This window comes from Lemur catta, chromosome 16 (genome assembly GCF_020740605.2).
Source record: "Lemur catta isolate mLemCat1 chromosome 16, mLemCat1.pri, whole genome shotgun sequence".
NCBI lineage: Eukaryota > Metazoa > Chordata > Mammalia > Primates > Lemuridae > Lemur > Lemur catta.
This window is the reverse complement of record NC_059143.1, coordinates 54,277,197-54,296,303: the sequence shown is the minus strand read 5'-3', so window position 1 is coordinate 54,296,303 and position 19,107 is coordinate 54,277,197. Positions and strand designations below refer to the sequence as shown.

The following is a 19,107-nucleotide window of genomic DNA, read 5'->3' as shown; positions in this document are numbered from 1 at the left end:
ACTTTGCGTTCCTGTTGGCCTGCAAACCTCTGGCTTTCGCACACGGCTGCAAACCCAGCAGGAGCAGCCTGCGAGCCCGCGCTCACATGGACCTCACCCCTGCAGGGAGCGCCCGGGCTCGCCTCCCACGCTGGCCAGGCGTGTTCCCAGTGCCGGGTGTTGCCTAGAGGGGTGCAGACCCGACCCTAACACGAAGCAGCGGTGGGCTCCTTACACGCTCTGAGGTCACAGAGGCTTTTGTCATGGTCACCACACACTGCGAGTGTCGGAGAGCAGGAAGTGTAGCCGTGCTCACGCGGTTAAGAGTGGTTAAGAGCACGCGGTTAAGAGCGAACACGAGTTATCTGGAGAAGGAGTAGATGTTGCCCACGGCTCCTCCGCCTGCTACAGACAGGCAGGATTAGGGCCCCACCGCCGTGCGTTCTGATGATTGGGTCTGGGGTGTGCTTAGGAACCGGGATTTTTCTTGCACACACACGTGCTTTTGGTGAAAGTTTATGACTCCCCTAGGTGCAGTGGACCAGCACATAAGAAATATGCTCTAGGTGGAAAATATAACATTTAAGTGTATAACAGTATTCACTTTGTCATCGCAATTTTATCAGAGATGATCTTGTATGAATATTTGATTCCTGCCATTTTCTGGTTATTGCAAGATGACGGGTAAGTGACAGTTTTCTAAACAAGCATGGAGTTATCACACTGTAGCTTCCAAGTGTTGATGGACAGCTCGTCAGAGACGCAACACAATGTCCAGGACTGCTGGGCTCACTGTACTGGGTGTTTACCAGTCCTTGTGAATTCTGCCAAGGACAGCAATGTTGTCACCTGTGACTCGGTGGCTGTGCTTGCAGTTGTCCAGGGCACTGAGTCCACTGAGCGCATTCGGGGCCCCTGTGGCTGCAGGGGGTGGCCCTGGCTGGCTCTTGGCTGGGGCAGGTGTCTGAGAGAGTCTGTTGAACTTCCCCAGAGAAATTACATTTGGATGATCCCTCGGGCTGAGGGGTCTCCCTGTCTCCTGGTCAGCCCCTCCGTTCAGCAGCTGCGATCCAGATGTTTCAGCCGTCAGTGATCTGCAGTTAAATTGTCCCTGAGAGCAAACCGAGCTGCAGCTGAGGCCAGTTTGGGCCGGGGAAGGAGCCAGTGTACAGCACCCAGGGCCAGGGGACGGTGTATGTTTCCAGAGCACAGAGAGGGAGCACTGGCCCCAGCTAACACATTCCTCCATCAGTTCCCACCTTGCTTCTCTAAGCCACAGTTTTCTCGTTTGCATAAAGGCTAATACAGCCGCTGGCTTGGTAGGGTTATGAGAACCTGCATCTAACAAAGCCCTTTCCATAGCTCTCTGTGGACGGTGGCATTTATGAGGGGGTCGCTGATAGAAGCCCTTGGGACATCTCAGATGTCCCAAGGACTGAACTGCACCTGTCCATCTGGAATACGCACAGGGACGCGCTGCCTGGCTTGGGGACCTGCTCAGGGACATCGGCGGGGCAGAGGTTGGGCTGAGGTTGGCCCCGGGTCCTCCCCAGCTGTTTCCCACAGCTCCCCGGCCCCCACCCCAACCCTGGAGACCACGGTCCTCATCTCTGTGGTGATGATGTTTCTCTGCCGTCCACGCTCGTGGTTCCCCCCGGACAGACTGCAGGGCTCACGTGGATGAAGGGACTTGTCGAAGTCGGCACCGCAAGTCCAAATGGATAAACTGGGACTTGGAGTTCACTCAGGGATGGAGCCGGAAGGTTAAATTTGTCCTGGTAGTTCAGAGCCAGGCTGAATGGTTATGTTTAGAATATTAGAAAACCTTCCACGTGGCCAGAAATACTTAAATTATGCAACTGAAATTATTATAATTTCTGGAGTTCTTTGCACTAAGGGTGTAGAGACTTCGAGGACTTAAGGGAAATTCTCACTTTAAAATAAATACATAAAAAACAATTTGGCAGCAATTATGCCAAATCTAAGTTCTTACAGCAAAGAAAATGGGGGGCTTTGGTTTACTTCCTCTTGGAGTGCCTTCTGGTAAACATCAGCATCTTCTGTTAGCAAACGGTAAAGGCTTGCTGAGTGTCACTGTGTCGGCAAAGTTGGTGACAAACACAGCATGGTCCCTGCCCCTCAGAGAGGGGTCGTCTAACTGGAGGGACAGATGAGCAGATGTGAAACAATCTAGAGAAAAACTAAGGAGCCACTCCACAGTGCTGATGATTGGGACCCCGAGTTATGGGGGTCATTCTAGCAATGACATTGAGGGTGTATGTTTTTTTTTTAGAGAAGTTTTCCTGCATTTGTAGAATTTGATAAATAATACAGAAAATATTAGAATTGCATATTTTGGTAAAATTAGATCTGCATGTTTCCTTGATTGCATAATAAATGCTCTGCTCTATAAATATAATCTAAATAAAAAGTCTGCATTGGGCTTTAATTTAATTTAATATTAATGGATGCATTTAAACTGCATTGTCCCTACCAAAAAATGCTGCATGTCCACGGATTTAGACTTCTCACCATACTTCTTATGTGTTGGGAGAAGCTACTTTTGGGACACAAATGCCGTTCTCTGTGCTTCACAAATAACGGTATTCAGGAACACAAAGCCCAACTGTTGTAAAAATATTAGTATTCAGATGCTCTTGTGTTTTGTTAATGCATTTAATTATGTACAATATAGCTATTGTTTTCCTCTCACATTTGCATTAATTTATATTAGCTAGAGAATAAAAAGCACAGCTCCAAAACCAGACTCTAATTATTTCTGTTGCTCTTGCAACCTATAAATAAGCATTGCATCCCTGCAAAAACTACAGCCTTGCACCCGCCGGTGTTCTTCATGCAGTGATGTATTTAGGGAACATGTTGTAAATCTTAGTGTTCTTACGTAGTTGAATGTGCCCAATGGTCATGAAAGAATGACACCACCCACCCCAGCTTGCCCCGTCTTTCCTGTACTTGTCCTGGTCCCAGGACCTGTTTCTCGGGCACAGAGCACGGCCGGATCGGACACACCCAGCATCTGTGTGCACCCTGCCAGGAGTGTGACTAGGACCAGGGTGACCTGGGTTCCTATTGTTTGTGTTTTACTTTGTCTTCGGCAAACGTCCCTAACGTACGTGGGGAGTACGTTAATCTGCCTTGGAATGCAAGCTCTGTATCGCTGCATGATAAATGTCATTTACGGGGCAGTTTCTTGACCTGTGTGAGTCTAAGGAAAGAAATCAACAGGATTGGAGCCCTGTTTCTTTTGGTGCATGTATTTGTGGAAGTGTGTGTTGTACATACATGAACTTCCACACATGTATGTACCCAAAGAAAAATGACCCCAGCCCCTCCTCATGTGCCACTGTCCCCCAGAACTGGTGTCCTGCCGGTACGTGGCCCCCGATGGGACCTTGGTATCAAAGGAGCCCGTGTGACTGTGCGTTTTCAGACAAATCCAAAAAAGGCAGGTCATTTCAATTAGACACGGAGGGCCTGAGAAACATTGCGAGGTGAAGAAACTACATTAGAGCCAAAGTCCTGATGATGGTTTAAAGCTGGAAGGTGCTTTTCACATGCGCTGTTTTACTTTCAGCGTCCCCAAGGTCTCGGCCTGGGTGGCGAGTGGCCTGTGGTCTTGGCTTAGTCCACAGGTCTATGACGCACGAGGCAATTACACTTGATCTAAAGTTTTTACAAGAATTGCTGACTAGGACGCAGAAGATCTGGTTCCAGTTCTGATGGTGCTCTGCCTGTGTGTGCCTGTGTGTGCGTGTGTGTGCGTGTGTGTGCATGTGTGCATGTGTGTGCATGTGTGTGCCTGTGTGTGCATGTGTGTGTGCATGTGTACATGTGTGTGCCTTGTGTGCATGTGTGTGTGCATGTGTGTGCATGTGTGTGTCCCCGGGACCAGCTTCCCTGGCAGACGACGTTTCGCAGGCGTGGTCCGAGGCTTGCTGGAAAGCTCAGCGTGTCTTGCGTGACTCTACGAGGAGAGGCTCCTCAGACTCCGCCCCGTGTTCTTCTCGCGGTAATAAATCACCGTGTCACAGGATCACACGCTCAGTCCTGTGAGCCCTCCTAGCACCTCACAGAAACTGGGGGTCGTGGGGACTCCAACACTGTCACCCAAAGACATCCTCGGAGGAGACCCGTCTAAAATGATGTCCACGCGCCCTGCGCACTCATCCCTGTCAGGCTGCACTGGGTTGGGCTGGGTTGTCGCCTGCCTCCCCACGGCAGGTAAACTTGGGGGCTCCCCCAGCCCCAGCCCCGACACCTTTCTTCACCAGTGTCCCAGGCAGACCCGGCCCCTCCGCTGGCCCAGCCGTGCAGGGTGGAAGCCAAGGGCCCAGCATCCGGCCTTCCATCCGCCCTCCTGGCTCTGCACAGCCACACACCCTGCACCCTGTGCCACACGCCTGTTGCTCTGCCCTGTCCACAGTCTGCTCCCAGCCAGCAGGGCTCCCCCTGCTCCCCAAACCCTGATCCCCTGGGTCCCCGTTGCGGCCCACGATGCAGTCACCCACCAGCCTCCCTGACCCCAGCTGTCCAGCCGCGCCCCGAGCTGGTCCCTGCCCAGGCCCTGCAGTGGCCCTTCCTCCTGCCAGAAGCACCCTCACACCGCCAAGTCCTCACAAGGCCTGACTGTCACCTCATCCAGATATCACCTCCTCCAGGGCCTTCCTAATGACCTCAGCCTGGTCTTCTTTGTATCGTTGCACCCTAGAAAATGACACATTGTGTCTGTCTCCTACGGCTGCTGAAACAAATTGCCACACGTCGGGTGGCTTAAAACAACGGAATTTATTCTTTCACAGTTGTAGAGGCCAGAAATCCTAAATCAAGGTGTCTTTGGGGCCATGCGCCCTCTGAAGGCTCTAGGGGAGAATCTGTCTGTGTCTCTGACCTTCTGGTGGTGCGGGGACCTTGGTGCTCCGTGGCTTGTAGATGCGTCACTCCAGTCTCCACCTCAACCACATTTGCTCCTTGCACCTGTGTCTCTGTGCCCAGACCTCCCTCTTCCCATGAGAATACCAGTCACTGGGTTAGGGCCCACCCTATTCCAGCATGACCTTCTTCTAGGAGGGCTCACGGGACTGAGTGTGCTCAATACAATAATGGATGGGTGGATGGGTGAGTGGGTGGATGGATAGATTAGTAGATGGGTGGATGGATGAGTGGATGGATGCATGGATGGATAGATGGATGGATGAGTGGATAGATGGGTGAGTGGGAAGATGGATGGATGAGTGGATGGATGGGTGGATGGATGGGTGAGTGGGTGAATAGATGGATGGATAAGTAGATGAGTGAATGGGTGGATGGATGGATGAGTGGATGGATGGGTGGATGGGTGAGTGGGTAAATAGATGGATGGATAAGTGGATGGGTGAATGGGTGGATGGATGGATGAATGAGTGGATGGATGGATGAGTGGGTGGATGGATGGGTGAGTGGGTGGATGGATGGATGGATGGGTGAGTGGATGAATAGATGGATGGATAAGTGGATGGGTGAATGGGTGGATGGATGGATGAGTGGATGGATGGGTGAGTGGGTGGGTGGATGGGTGAGTGGGTGGATGGATGGATGGATGAGTGGATGGATGGGTGGATGGATGGGTGAGTGGGCAAAGAGATGGATGGATAAGTGGATGGGTGAATGGGTGGATGGATGGATGAGTGGATGGATGGATGAGTGGGTGGATGGATGGGTGAGTGGGTGAATAGATGGATGGATAAGTGGATGGGTGTACGGGTGGATGGATGGATGGATGGATGGGTGAGTGGGTGGATGGATGGATGGGTGAGTGGGTGGATGGATAGATGGGTGAGTGGGAAGATGGATTAGTAGATGAGTGAATGGATTAGTAGATGGGTGGATAAACAGATGGATAGATGGATGGTATGACAGGAAATTGTGAGGGAATCCACATTTTCTGTAGATAAGTAATAGAATTTGGAGAGGAAACTAACTGATGTTCATTTAAACCTAACTTCCTATAACTTGAGAGCAAAAGGGTTTATTGCCATTTGTGAGAGAAATGTATTTTTTATAAAAAGCTATGCGATGGTGGCACACAACATGAAATATCCCATTCCCACTTCAAATGTCCTGATTGTTGCTGCTTACAGAGGAGAAGCCAAATCCAAATGTCCTGAATAAGCAATTCTCCAGTGCGAGAGGCCCCTTGTGGAATCTGGGAATGAAAGAATTCTAAATGCCCCATTTCTTTAAGGCATGAATTGTAAAAAGATGTGGGAAGTTCCATTTCTACTAAAAACACCTTTTGTCAAAGGAATGCTCCCAGCATGCTCAGCTTGCGCACCGGCGGCCTTCCAGGTACCAGATATCCCTAAAGGTACCTGCACTCTGGGCTCTCCAAGTGCAGCCACGCGGCACCCAAGGGGGGATTCTGATGTGCCCGCCACCAGCTCAGCCACTTGCTCAGGAAACCCTGTGCGTTTCATCCAGGTGCCAAACTCTGAGTGACCCAGGTAATCCCAGGGCGGCAGCAGGATGCAAGTCCAGGTCGGTCTCTGCACGGGGCAGTCCGAGGCTGCCGTGTGGCTTGGTGGGCACGGCACACGCGCTGTGCACTGTATGGGGGACAGCTAGTTCAAGACCCCTGGAAGAAAGCGGCTTTGTCCCCGGTCTGCTCGCACAGGCCCGTATTCATATCTCATTGTTGTTTGCAGGAGAGGCAGATGCGAACCAGAACAATGGGACCTCCTCTAGGGACACAGCGGTGACAGACTCCAAGAGCACAGCGGACCCAAAGAATGCCTGGCAGGACGCCCACCCAGCTGACCCGGGGAGCCGCCCCCACTTGGTCCGCCTCTTTTCCCGAGATGCCCCGGGGAGGGAGGACAACACCTTCAAAGACAGGCCCTCCGAGTCTGACGAGCTCCAGACCATCCAAGAAGACAGTGCAGCCGTGTCCGAGGGCCTGGATGTGATGGCGTCACAGAAGAGACCCTCCCAGAGGCACGGGTCCAAGTACCTGGCCACAGCAAGCACCGTGGACCATGCCCGGCTTGGCTTCCTCCCGCGGCACAGAGACACGGGCTTTCTTGACTCCATCGGGCGCTTCTTTGGCGGTGACAGGGGTGCACCCAAGCGGGGCTCTGGCAAGGTGAGCTCGGAGGAGTGAAGGAGCTTTAGTTTAGACGGAAGGAGGACAGGACAATTCAGTAGGGGAACTAAGCCATTAGAGGAAGAACTGACACGTAGCCGCTTAGTGTCTGGGGTGTTTGTTGGTCCTTGCTGGGCAGGGCACAGAGGCCCCGGGCGGGGCCTGCATTGCTGCTTAGGGTATTTCTGTTAAATGAACCCTCTTTGTCCTCCCCACAAGGGATTGTGATCAGGGTGTGGCTCAGGAATGCAAGGAAATTCTGAATTCTGGATCTGAATGTGCCCTGCGTCTAGGCAGCCTAGCAAGAGTGCTACATGCTTGTGCCGTGTGCTTGGGGGCTTTACAGCTGGTTTTGCCTTTGGCCCGTACTTTTGGGTTCCACATTGGGTCACGCTCATTTTTTCCTGGAGTCGCTGCTACTGGCTTCACTCTGCTCTGCAACAATCATGCGATTGAGGTCGAGGAGGACTTTAGAACAAGCTCCTGAATTCAAATCCGCCTCGAGCAAACTTGCTCTTTTGTCTGAGTTGTTTAGTGGAAGGGGTGGAGGGATGAACAAGTGCCGATGAATCAAAACTTTATTATTTTGTGATTCCATTCATTTGAATATAAAATCTTGGAAGTTTCATTGTTTAAAAGCAAATGTTTTATGGATAAAAATGTATCACAGGAAAAAAGTGCTGTCCAGTCTCTAGGGGGCTTCTGGCGCTGACTGCGAGTGGGTCGTCGGTGCCTGCTGTTCCTTTATGAGCTGCCCCCCAAGTTGTTCGGGTGGCAAAGAGGAGCCATGGCACAGGGCTTTGCAGATTGTTGGGTAATTGGGTAATTTTGGAGAGAGAGAAGTTTTTCCGAAAAAGCCCCTGGTGTACTTACTGGGTGTTCTCACAAAGCCCCGTGAGATGCGGCTTTTCTACTGCCTGTGTCCTGAGCTGCCTCTGCATCTTGGGGAAGGTGAGAGGCTTTGGAAGGACATGTGGGACAGAGACCCTCATCGTATTAGTGGACCAGCATAGAAACCACAGGCACCTTGGAGCTGGTCTCCAACTGCACTTCTTAGTATTATTGATCATGAAACTGTTGAAGCTGAACACAAATGCCAGGTTTACCGTTCCCACGGGCAATAAAGCACACTGGGATTTTAGGCAGTCACACATTGCTCTGTGTGGAGGGGTCAGGCTGTGACACTGTCATGACTTAATTGTGAACAACACTTGCGGTATCTTAAGTGCTTACTGAATTCATATTCTGGTCGGTCCCTTCGGTGTCTGCACTGGTGGACGTTTGCCTTCACTCCTTGGCAATACTCCGTCACCCCAAATGTTGGCCATCGGACCTGTTTCTAACGCTCATTTTGCTTGGTAGCGCCTTTTCAAGCTATTGGACCACCCCAGGTATCTGTGGGTTCTGCCGCCTGGCAAGTCTTGCTGTTGTGCTGAGGTTCCCATGCACGCAGAGGGGTCAGTGTTGAAAACTTAGACTATCCTGCTTCATTCAAGGAGCAGGAAAAGTGGATTTAAACTGTGCAGAAAAGATGAAATAGCTGGATAGCATATATTACAAAACAAGCTTCATTTCCGTGATAATGGTTTAAGCTGAAATATAATGGTGAAAGCATTTATATCAATCACTGTGGCTTTATCTCAAAGTGGATGTATAAACCCACAGATGTTTTTCTTCCTTTATGTGAGATTACAACATGTATTGTTTTAAATCTCTTCTATGCTTCAATATTTTCAAAGAAAAGATCCTAGTCTCAGAAGTAGTCAATCTCTTGGCAAAATAATGTTGCCAGATTGTCAGGGATGTCAAAAAATCAAAGCATTTTCACAGGATTTTAAAAAATAAAAACAATTTTTAAATAATTGTCTTAAAAATTTTGAAGTATCAGTCCTTTTCACTACTGAGTATTAAATACAAAAGATTTTTAAATACAGCTTGGCCCTTTGATGCCAAAACAGACAATCAGAGTTTGCACGTATAATCATGGAGCAGCTTCATACAAACACGGGCTGTTGGTGCATTGCCATGCAGGATCTTTGCTGAAGGTGTGCAGCAGTCTTTGTTCAACTCTATTCTTTTATTGTGGAGTCCTTTAAACACTGGAGTTGCAAACTTCACCTGCCCTACACCCGGCTACAAACCCACGATAGCCCTAGAAGTCTGGGGTATTTATTGGTACGGACTGCTGTGGAGTGATTTTATTTTTGCTTTTGTTTTTATTTTGGTTTTGCTCTGTTTGCAAATCAGGAGAGCCCCCCTTTCTCTATGCTAGAGAGGTCATCAGGGTAGACTTAGGAGACTGATCACTGTCCCATGGCACAGGCAGCCCGCCCGGCCGTCCCGTGGGAAAGCGATCGATCGTTCTGCTTCTCTGTCTAGATCGGGTCCTGTGTTTCTCGGCAGAATCCTGCCAGCCTCTGAATGAGCCCCCCGCCCCCCAAGACCCTGTGAAAGGGGCCGTTTGTCCTGGCTGCTCTCCTCGGGGCCCTGGGGGCACGTGCTGCCCGCACCATGCGGTGGGGCCGCTGCCCACCCCCGGCCCAGGGAATGCACCAGCGACACCCACCCTCTGTGTGGCTGGGAGCTGACATTCAAGGCAAGTGCACTAAAAATGCCTTGAGGAGGCATATTCTTTTGAGAGCCATAAATGAAAAGTGCTTTCACAGAGAACATGCTCCGTTGTTGTGGGAGGAAAGAAAGGACCGTGTTGTCTCTAAGGAACAGGTTTCCCAGCTCCCTGGAGTGCCGGTCTGGGGCGGAGCTGGGGCTCAGGTGCATCAGCCTCACCTGCCCGGGCTCAGTGCCGCGTCAGCAATGACACCTGAGGCCTGGAAACACTGGCTTTGGAAGTTGCTCCTCCTCCTCTTTATCTAGAGAAAGTCAGGTTGGGCCAAGTACAAGCTGGACGCAGGGACTCCGGGGCGATTCCCAAGTAAGAGTGCAGTGAGGACACACCCATCTCCTGTTTCTCCAAGTCGTACAATTCCAAAGAAGTTTTTTTTTTTTAATCTAGGTTCTATACTGGTGATTTCCCCTATTTTTCTCTATTTGTTTTACATTAAAAGCTCCATTTATAACCTGCTAACGTCAGCATTGCGTTATTCAACATTCAGTGTTACTTCTATGCCACTCATTCTGACTGTTCAGGGTAAGAGCTGTTTCTTTCATGTAATGCCATGGGGTATAACGGTCTTGTAAATTAATCCAAATGTTCTGTTGCCTGATTTTTTTTTCCATTGCATTTTCATTACATTAAACACATTGTAGTTCTACGGGAACTTAATTCTTCATTGTTAACACGATATCCTAACTCTGTAGCAATGTTCTGTCATCCCACGGGGGTGCACCGTTTGGGGCCACGGGAAGGGCACAGGTGAGAGCGTCTCCGGGGGTGCCGGAGGGGTGATGCCCACAGTCCCTCACCTGAGCTGAGGGGCCCACAAGGCCACACTGAGGCTGTTCAGAGCCCGTGCAGTCACGGGTTTGGCCATTCACCATATCCGTTTGACGAGCGGTTTGGCCAGAGGTCCAGCTGGAGACAATCCAGTGGAGTGGGTGCATTTATTTCTGCACTCAACAAGTATGTTTTGAGATTCCTTACGGGAACTCCTGACCGGTCAGTGACCAGAGGCTTCTGTGGCTCCATCGCCAGCCCCTCCTGTGCCCTTCGGTGGCCCCAGCGCCATGGCCGTCCTTGGGCGTCTGAGTAGACGGCGTTAGGTCAGAACGCTGTGCCTGTATCAGCTGCGACTCTGCCGCGTCCTCTGTACAAGTGCTACGTTGTAACTTATGTGAATGTATTTAACGACAATTGCCTCTGGAGGTTGCATCACAATTTGATTTTGTTATGAACTTTGCTTTATATATATTTCTGCCCTTTCATGCATTCATTAAACGGTTTAACAGACTGAGGATGGTGTACCCATTAATTGCACTTGAACTTTTTTGAGTTGTCCTGTGTGGTTGTCCTGCCTGAGCAAGTGTGCCGTGTCACTGGCGTTTTTGTGGCCTTGTGACACAGCCAGCAGGTAAGTCTGGGCGCCTGGGCACCTGCCACTTTTGCACTCGGAGGTCACGCTTCCTCCCTCGTCTGCTTTTACCCACAAGGACGTTTTGTCCTTTTCTCTCCATTGACAGTCGGATATCCGGGTCTTTCTACCCTGACCGTTCTTGCTCTGCTTGACATTGCTCACGTTTCTCCCAAAGAGTCACCCGTGTGTGTTGGCGGAGGGGCTGAGCAGCCCCCGCGGCCCTTGGTGCCGTCTTGGACGCGCCACGAACACGCACTGAGTGGACCAGCACACGGACGGCTGCTCCTCCCTCCCCTCCACGCCCCCGGTGAGGACATGCACCGGTTGTCCCGGGAACCTCGGGAAGCGGAAACGAGAGGGCTGGACCTTCCTGAGGAGCAGGGTGGGTGTGTGGGACTGGGGCAAACTCAGGGCTGTTGATGGTAAACTGTGACAGACTTTGGCGTGTCCCGCCCGTGACCTCACGCATGTCCCACCGGTGGGCCCTCCTAACTCGTCTCCCGTAAACTCGTTTCCATTCAAGGCATTTATTCCCTCATCACTGATTTTCCCTTTGGGAAAAAAAATTAGCCATTTGGTGACAGGCGATTCTATTTGGCCGATGGAGCAGGTGGCTTGATATCCCAGGGGCTGTGTCGTCAGGGAAACGGCACGCCACGCGGCGCACATGGACAGTCACCGTGGCATTGCTTAGTGTCTAGGAACTGTGGATGCCCCTCACCAAACTCTGGTTAAAATGTCATCTTAGAGAGTTCCCATCAGGCCTGTCACCATGCTCGTAATGCTCTGAAATCACCCTACTTCATAAAAATAGTGAAAAGGAAAAGAGCTGAAGAAAGATGCACTCCTCTGAGGAGCCCACGGAAGAGGCTCCGCACGCGGGTTCCCGGGAGAGGCTACCCCCGCCCGTCCTCCCTCGCTGGGCTGCAGCCTTGGGGGCTGAGGCGCTCGTTTTCCCGGTTCTTCTAGTGAAGATGTTTTACTTGTCTGGTCAGACACGAGGTGTAGAACCTCGCTCTGCAAACCCCACAGATGGACACAAGGCTCGAGCCCTCTCCTGACCCTGGGAGACCAGGGGTACTGGTGGCATCTCCTGCAGGCCACTCACGGGACACCACTGTCCACCCAGCCACCTCCCGCCACCCGCTGGACAGGTGTGTCGGGAGGGGGCGTAACACCAGCCCCCAGGGGGCTGTCTTGGTGGTGACCCCTTCAGGAAGAAGAGACACTGCGTTAAATAGGTGAAGGATCAGTAGAAAGTCCTTCTTTGCCTGGGGACCAACGTCTGCAGCATGGACTTGCCCACGGGCCACCAGCTGAGGGGTCACTTGTTCTGGACACGGCCCAGTCTTTCCAGGACGGTCACCACCCAGGCTCGTCCACCAAGACCTACTCTAGGATGAATACTCGATTTTCTCGCTCTTTTAAGAACTCAATGCCATGAAGTAACGTCACCAGTAATTTTTGCTGGTGTAGAAATGGCCTCTCCCACGCGGGAGGATCAGTGATGAGGTGAACAGGGTGGCACGCACTCACCGTGAGCCGCCCCGGGACCCCAGCGAGTTCACTTCCTAACACGCCCAGAAACGTGCTAACACGCGTCATGCCAGAACACGCACACCCGGCTGTTAACCTGCTGAGAAAGAATCCATTTCACCTGCAGCTAAAACCTACTACGTCGATTCTGTAGCCTGACAACTACAAGTCTCTCTCTCTGTCTGTCTCTGTCTCTCTCTCCCCTCCCTCCTCCACCCCTGCTTCTTCCTTCTCGGATTTGTGTGATGTCAGAACCAGGCACTTCCTGCAGACCATTGACCTTGGTCCTGCGATCATAGTCTTCCAACCGCCTTGTTCAAGTTCACTGCTCCAGCAAATATGCTCATGTAGCTAAGAGAATACAGAGAATGCACTCAGTCAGGAGCAGGTACTGTTTAGCAAGGTTTATAGCAATGGAGTTACGGAGACTGCTTAGCTCCTGTCAAGGAACATTAAGTTCCTGCTTATGTTAAATCGTAAAACTTCACCAATAACCAGGACAAATGGCAGCATGAAAAGGTGGCTCCAAGCGGCCACAGTGGCTTTGAGCACTGCTGCTCCTAAAGCCATTTCCTCATCTACAGAAAACTGGAAAGGGCCCACCTCGGTTACAGTAGGCGCCACAGAGCAGGAAAGATTTCTGCTTGCAAATCCAATGCAGAAACTCACACTTGCTATGCAAGAAAAGATAAAACCCTACGAATAAAATTGAGTATAAAATGTATCCATTCCATCACAGACATCAAAAAGCGACTTTCGCGCACTTTGCCCCCGACTGGGACAGGCCCTCTCCACCTGCTGTCTCAGCGACCCGACATGCCTGGCACTGCCACGGCCCCGAGCACGTGTGGTCCCACAGTTGGGCACAGGGCCCCCGCATAGACTCTGCAGGAAAGGATTTGCTCCCTAAATCTTCCCTTCTGTTCCTTTTTCCTGTGTGTGCGTCCTGCCCCCCTCTCCTGTCCCCTTTGCTGCGCTGGTCCCTGCACTACCTGCCGGCACAGCCCGGCTGGGGTCGCCCTCTAACCCCTCATCCCGCTCACTCCTCCCTCCCGGGGTCTCGCCGGGCTCTAGAGGAGATTTGCTGGAGGACTGGGGCTGCGGCCGCCGCACTCACACCGCGCGCTCTGTGTCCCTCGGCAGGTACCTTGGCTAAAGCAGAGCCGGAGCCCTCTGGCCCCTTATGCCGGCAGCCGGCCTGGGCTGTGCAACATGTACCAGGTAAGACGCGCGGACGCCCTGCCGGGCTGTGAGTGACCCGCACTCACCTGGGCTCTCAGCTCCCTGCGGGGCCTCCACATGTTTGCCCTCCGCCCGGCAGGCGGCGCCCCCGGGAGCTCGGGGCTCTGGTGCCTTCGCAAGGGGCAAAGCCAGTGAGGCGGGAAGACGCCCAGGAGAAGGCGGCCAGCCCGGGTGGCGTGGGGGCAGCGCCCTGGAGTCCGTGGTGGGGGGACCCTGGCCGGGGTGCGCTGTCCGGTCAGGAGGACGGACCACCCCCAGGGGTCACAGCGTGGTAAGGGGTCTGCGTCCTTTGCTGAGGCCGAGGTGCAGCCCCTGGTGGACGCTGGTCCGGGAGGGCCGGCCTGACCACGGCCGCGGGCACATGTGTGCTCGGGTCTGCGGTGGAAACAGCGCCTAGCAGACACCTGGCGCTCGCTCAGCATTAGCTGAACTGAGCTCTGAAACGAGCGCCCCGGGGAAGTCTGGTCCCTCGGGCCAGTCCTCACCGAGCTCGGCCAAGCTGCCTGCAGGTGCAGGGTGACAGCAAGGACCTGGCGCCGGAGGACAGGGGGGACGGTCCCATCCTGAAACCTCCGTGAGGAGCCCTGCTGCTCACCCGCACGGGGGGCACTGCACAAGCCCACCCACTGGTCATGTTCCAGACCAGCGCAGTCGCTGCTGTCCCTTGGCACCTGGCTTTATCACCTGGGCACATGCAAAAGACTGAAAACTCGTGCTGGTACCCAAGACATGCTCGGCCGGGCACCCAGGGTGGGGCAGGGTATGCCAGAGGAGTCCTTCTGGAACCTTCCTCCCCAGGGGCGCCCAGGCCAGCGGTCCACTGAGCCAGAGGGGAGGCGGGAGGAGCCCTGCAGCCGGCAAGGCCTGAGGGCCCCCGGGAGAGAAGCGTCCAGCGTGACTGCAGAGGCTGCACGGTGGCGGGTGGCCGCGTGCGTGCTGAGCGTCACACGGGTGCCCTCGTGTACAGGCTGTGTCCTCACGGGCAGGAGAGGACCAGGAGGAGCGTGGGGCATCCCACTGGCCTCCCGGTGGCCAGTCCAGGGCAGAGGCTGGAAGTGCAGGGGGCAAGCCCAGGCCTGGGTGCCCGAGGGCCAGGGCAGCCCCCGCAGCAGGCGTGGGCACTCGGGCCGTGACGGCTGGGCTGCGGTGCCCTAGACGGATTTCTTATCAAGCCACAGGGGAGGCAGGACGCCCCCTCCCGGGCAATCTCAGGGGTGCTGGCCCGGATGCCTGGCCCGGGGGCTTGTGTTTGGCTTGAACCGTGACACAGTGGGCAGCAGCTCTTGTTCCTAGCTTCTGAGGGTCCTCGTCCCTGTGGGCTGCTCACAGGCCAGGGCGGCCACCTGGGCTTCCCAGGACGGGGACGGGGCTGCGTCCACCTGCTGCTTCCCAGGCGGAGCAGCCGTGCTGGGCGCTGAGGGTGGAAACTCCGCAGCAGGGGTGCGACTGGAGAGCGGAGTACAGACCCGGCGCCCAAGCGGAGACCTTCGCCTGGGACGACGTGGACGCCTCCCCGGCCGGGGCTTCCCCCTGCCCACAGGCCCGCCCGTGGCTCCTGGCCTGCCCTGGAGGACGCTGTCCACACCTGGCCATCGTGGGCGCCCGCAGGTTTGCTGAAAGACCCCTCCCTGCTCCTGAATCCACCGGCTGTCACCACAGCACTCTGGGGTGTAGGAGTCAGAACGTGTCGTGTCACGGAAAAGCTCGGTGGCAAGAACCAAACATACGTGCGTTAGGTCGATTCTGCCACGTGGGCGATGTGACCCCAGCCGGGCGTTTACCTGCTCTGAGCTCCGACGCCTCACCTGGGAAACTGCAGCAGGAAGTCGTCATCTGTCCTGCTGACCACGCGGGGCTTCTGGGCCAATCCTGTGGGAACCCAGGTGTGGTCACAGCCCTGCTCGACGTCACCCCCGCTGGGCGGGGAAGGTGCGCAGGGACCCTCGCAGCGGGTGAGGGGCAGCGCTTGCCCTAAAGGACCCCGGTGGCTCCAGCCCCTCCGCCCTGGCCAGTGTGGCCCTGGACCGGTCACGTTTCTGCTTTGGGGCCTCAGTTTCCTCAACTGTAAAATGGAAGTGTCAGGTCAGTGATTGCGGACGTTCCTTGGAAGGCTGAAGTCTCGTGAGTCTTCTGTCTTCTCCCGCGCCTTCGGGGGACAACACGGCTGGCGCCACCCAGCAGGTTTGGGAGGTGGCGTGGGGCACACGCAGCCCATCCAATCTTGCACTGGTCGTAAGAGCAATGAACCTCTGGTCTCCCAGGCGTCACCTGCGCAGGAAGGTCGAGTGTAGACTTTCCTCGGACTTCTTCAGGTTTGAACTGAATTTCCTCATCGCTTCCCCAAAATGCCTCTGCCCAGATTGCAGTGACTGATGGTTCTCGATTTGACGGGCCCGTCGCCGTCTGGAGCACGTCCGGTTCCCTGCAGAGCGGGCTGCGTGAAGGGGCCTCCAGCTGCCTGGGGACCCCGCCCCGTCCGTCCCAAGACCTGCCCACGGCCTTGGCTGCTGGGAAGCTCGTTGCTGCTTTGCTTTTCCCTCCAAAGACGTCGAGACGGACCCCACGCCCCGGGCTGTGAGCTCGCCCACCTTCTCTGCAAGTGGACATCGAGACTTCACAGCCAAGGCGACGCTCTCTGGGGACCTGTGTCAGTGTGTGCCTCTGTTCTGAGGTTAGCCTGATATCTGTGCTAAAAGGAGTCTTCTATGCACTTCAGACACATCGAGGTCTTCACATGTGGGTGCTTGGGAGCAGAGGGGAGAGAAGTCAGAGTGGTTAATTCCAGCGTCAAACCCGGCTCCGTGTTACTGGACGGAGACAGCGGGGAGGCCTCAGCCCCGTGTGCGGAGCAGCCGGCCCAAGCGTCGCTCTTTGGCCATCGTGCCACGTTGCCTGCGCCGGGAACACATCTCTGGGCCGTCCCCGTGGGAGACCATCCAGGTCCTCTTGCCGGGAGCTGTCCCGGGGAGACGAAGGAGGGTGCCCTCCCGGGCCCGGCGCAGGCTGCACCCAGCTCCAGCCAAGACAGAGATGCAGGTGGACAATAGACAACCACTGTTGGGACTCCCTCACCAGGGGGCCATTTGTCGGCCCCCTCAGGATCATCTGCTCACCAGGGAGGGACAGCTGGGAACTGGCCTCACAGCGCTTCCCGCTGAGGCTAAGTCCCAGGTCAGGAGGGCACATCCGGAAAGAGTTTGCTGAAGTCGCAGAAGCCCCTGACCCCTGACCTGCCATGTGTCTCTGTGCCGGGCGAGGGCCTTGGGCGTGTGTCACACAGGGGGTCTCTGTCCCAGTTCCAGGGGAAGCAAAATCACAGAAAACACAGGGAACCGGACGGCCCAACCTCCGAAGCTTCCAGCTTCGCCATTTGCTGAAGTAGAAACTCTCGAACTTGGACACCTGTCCCACAGTCGGGGGGCACCTTGGCAATCCCGCCCCCAGCGGGACCCCAGGAGCGATGCCGGCGAACTCTCAACCCGTCACCAGCTGTCCTCTCACCCGGCACCTGGGAAGAAACCTGCTAAGGTAACAGTGGCCAGCAGCCCGAGATCTCCTTCTAAGTGACAGGCCTGTCTGTGATGTTCTCCAGTGACGGAGCCCACGAGGACATCGCGCGGCTTTCGACAAGGAAAGGGAAAGCCCACGGCCTTCGCTTAACTGACTCGAGTCAGTGACTCGGGGACAGATGTGCTCTCAGCCTCGGCCACGGGCAAAAACACAGGAAAGACTGCACATCTCGTCCAGAGAAGAATTCTCTGCAGATTGCAGAATCTAAAGCGCCCTGATCGTACCAGAAAAAAATCTAACGCTCTCTCCTGAGGCATATTAGAAGCTGTTTGACCAGAAACGGCAGAATATTTCCTCTGACATGTATGTATCCGAACAGGAGAGGGAACCACGGTGTTCTGGGAATTCGTGGACCTGCCGGAGCGCCGTGGGCTCAGGGACGTGGGGAGGGAGGAAGCCCTACCTCACAACCGACAGACGTGTCATTTCGTCACCGTGCACGCCTGCTGGTCGGTAACGTCTGTGTTACTGGCACCTCTCAGCCACCGGGCCAGCGCCGTGGGACACGCAGACACCACAGCCCCGACGCTGGGACGCCGTGCGGGCTGCTTCCCGCCGGGTCTGAGCAGGACAAAGCACATCCATTTCACAGCCAACCGCGTTCTGTGACTCTTGATAGAAAGGGCACAACAGTGAAGACGCACGTCTGGTTTTATCATCACTTTCACAAGAAAAGACTCATTTTCTTGATTTTGAACCTTACTCTGCTTTTTCCTATCGCAGCAGTTCAGCAGTTCAGCAAAACGACAACACCAGACCTCCGGTATCTGGGTTTTTGAGGGTGCCACGGAATCAAAGATGTCTCAGGGGGACAGAAGTGAAATGCAAAGTCATTCACTCCCAGGACCACTAGTAAAACCCTTTAAATGAGCAGCAAGTGCCCGAATGCCACTGTGGGGACACAGGCAAAAACCTGCAATGTTCTACCTGAAAATTAGAGGAATAAGTACAGGAATATGGTTGTCGGTTGGTTTCCGGTCGCGTAGGTGCAATAGAAAGGTCCGGACAGTAGGATGTGTCAGCACGACATTGGGAGGGGGACGAGGGGCCTCTCGTTCTAATCCTGTAGAAACGCGCCCTCTGAAATGACCGTGAGACCCGAAAACCCTCATCTCCGTCTCTAGCCCTGCGTCGCCGTACCTGCCCGTGTTTACTGACGTCACTGGCAACTAGTTTTCTAGAAGAGCAGAAATGAAAACTTCCCCAGTTCCCTAGACATTAACTGACACATCTGGGCATTAATTGACTTTGTCAACAGATACTAATTTCTTTTTCCCATATATGAGCACATCAGTGTACCGAGCTCATAGCTCGTATCTTCGTATAAGGTAAGTCTGCAAACTTTTATAATAAATCCATCAACAAAATACAGTTTTTAACGCCTGTTCTTCCCCTTCCCCTGGTCGTCTGGGCAGCAGGTGAATTTGCTCCCCGCAGCCCAGGCCCAGCTGTGGGCCCCGGGCAGCCCCGGCGCGGCGCTCCCAGGCCGGGGCCTGCGCAGTCGGAGCTGTGAGGGGCGGCGGCCGCGCGGGGGCAGCACTGAGCCGCGCGTCCGTGCACGGGCGGGCAGGTGGGCGGGGACGGCTGCTCCGTGTTTAAACCTGAGCATGG

General features: G+C 54.4%; 1 protein-coding gene across 9 annotated transcripts in view; it reads left to right on the top strand.

Annotated features, from left to right (window-relative positions):
• LOC123621771 (myelin basic protein) overlaps positions 1-19,107 on the top strand; it is a 1,012,103-nt gene that overhangs the window by 972,124 nt on the left and 20,872 nt on the right. For 7 of the 9 annotated variants that reach the window (XM_045527684.1, XM_045527682.1, XM_045527683.1 and 4 more), the window contains exons 4-5: positions 6,681-7,117; positions 13,828-13,905. In XM_045527684.1, the coding sequence (XP_045383640.1) occupies positions 6,681-7,117; positions 13,828-13,905 (515 nt within the window). The remainder of the gene's footprint in view (positions 1-6,680; positions 7,118-13,827; positions 13,906-19,107) is intronic. The other 2 variants (XM_045527687.1, XM_045527686.1) reach the window with 1 other exon arrangement.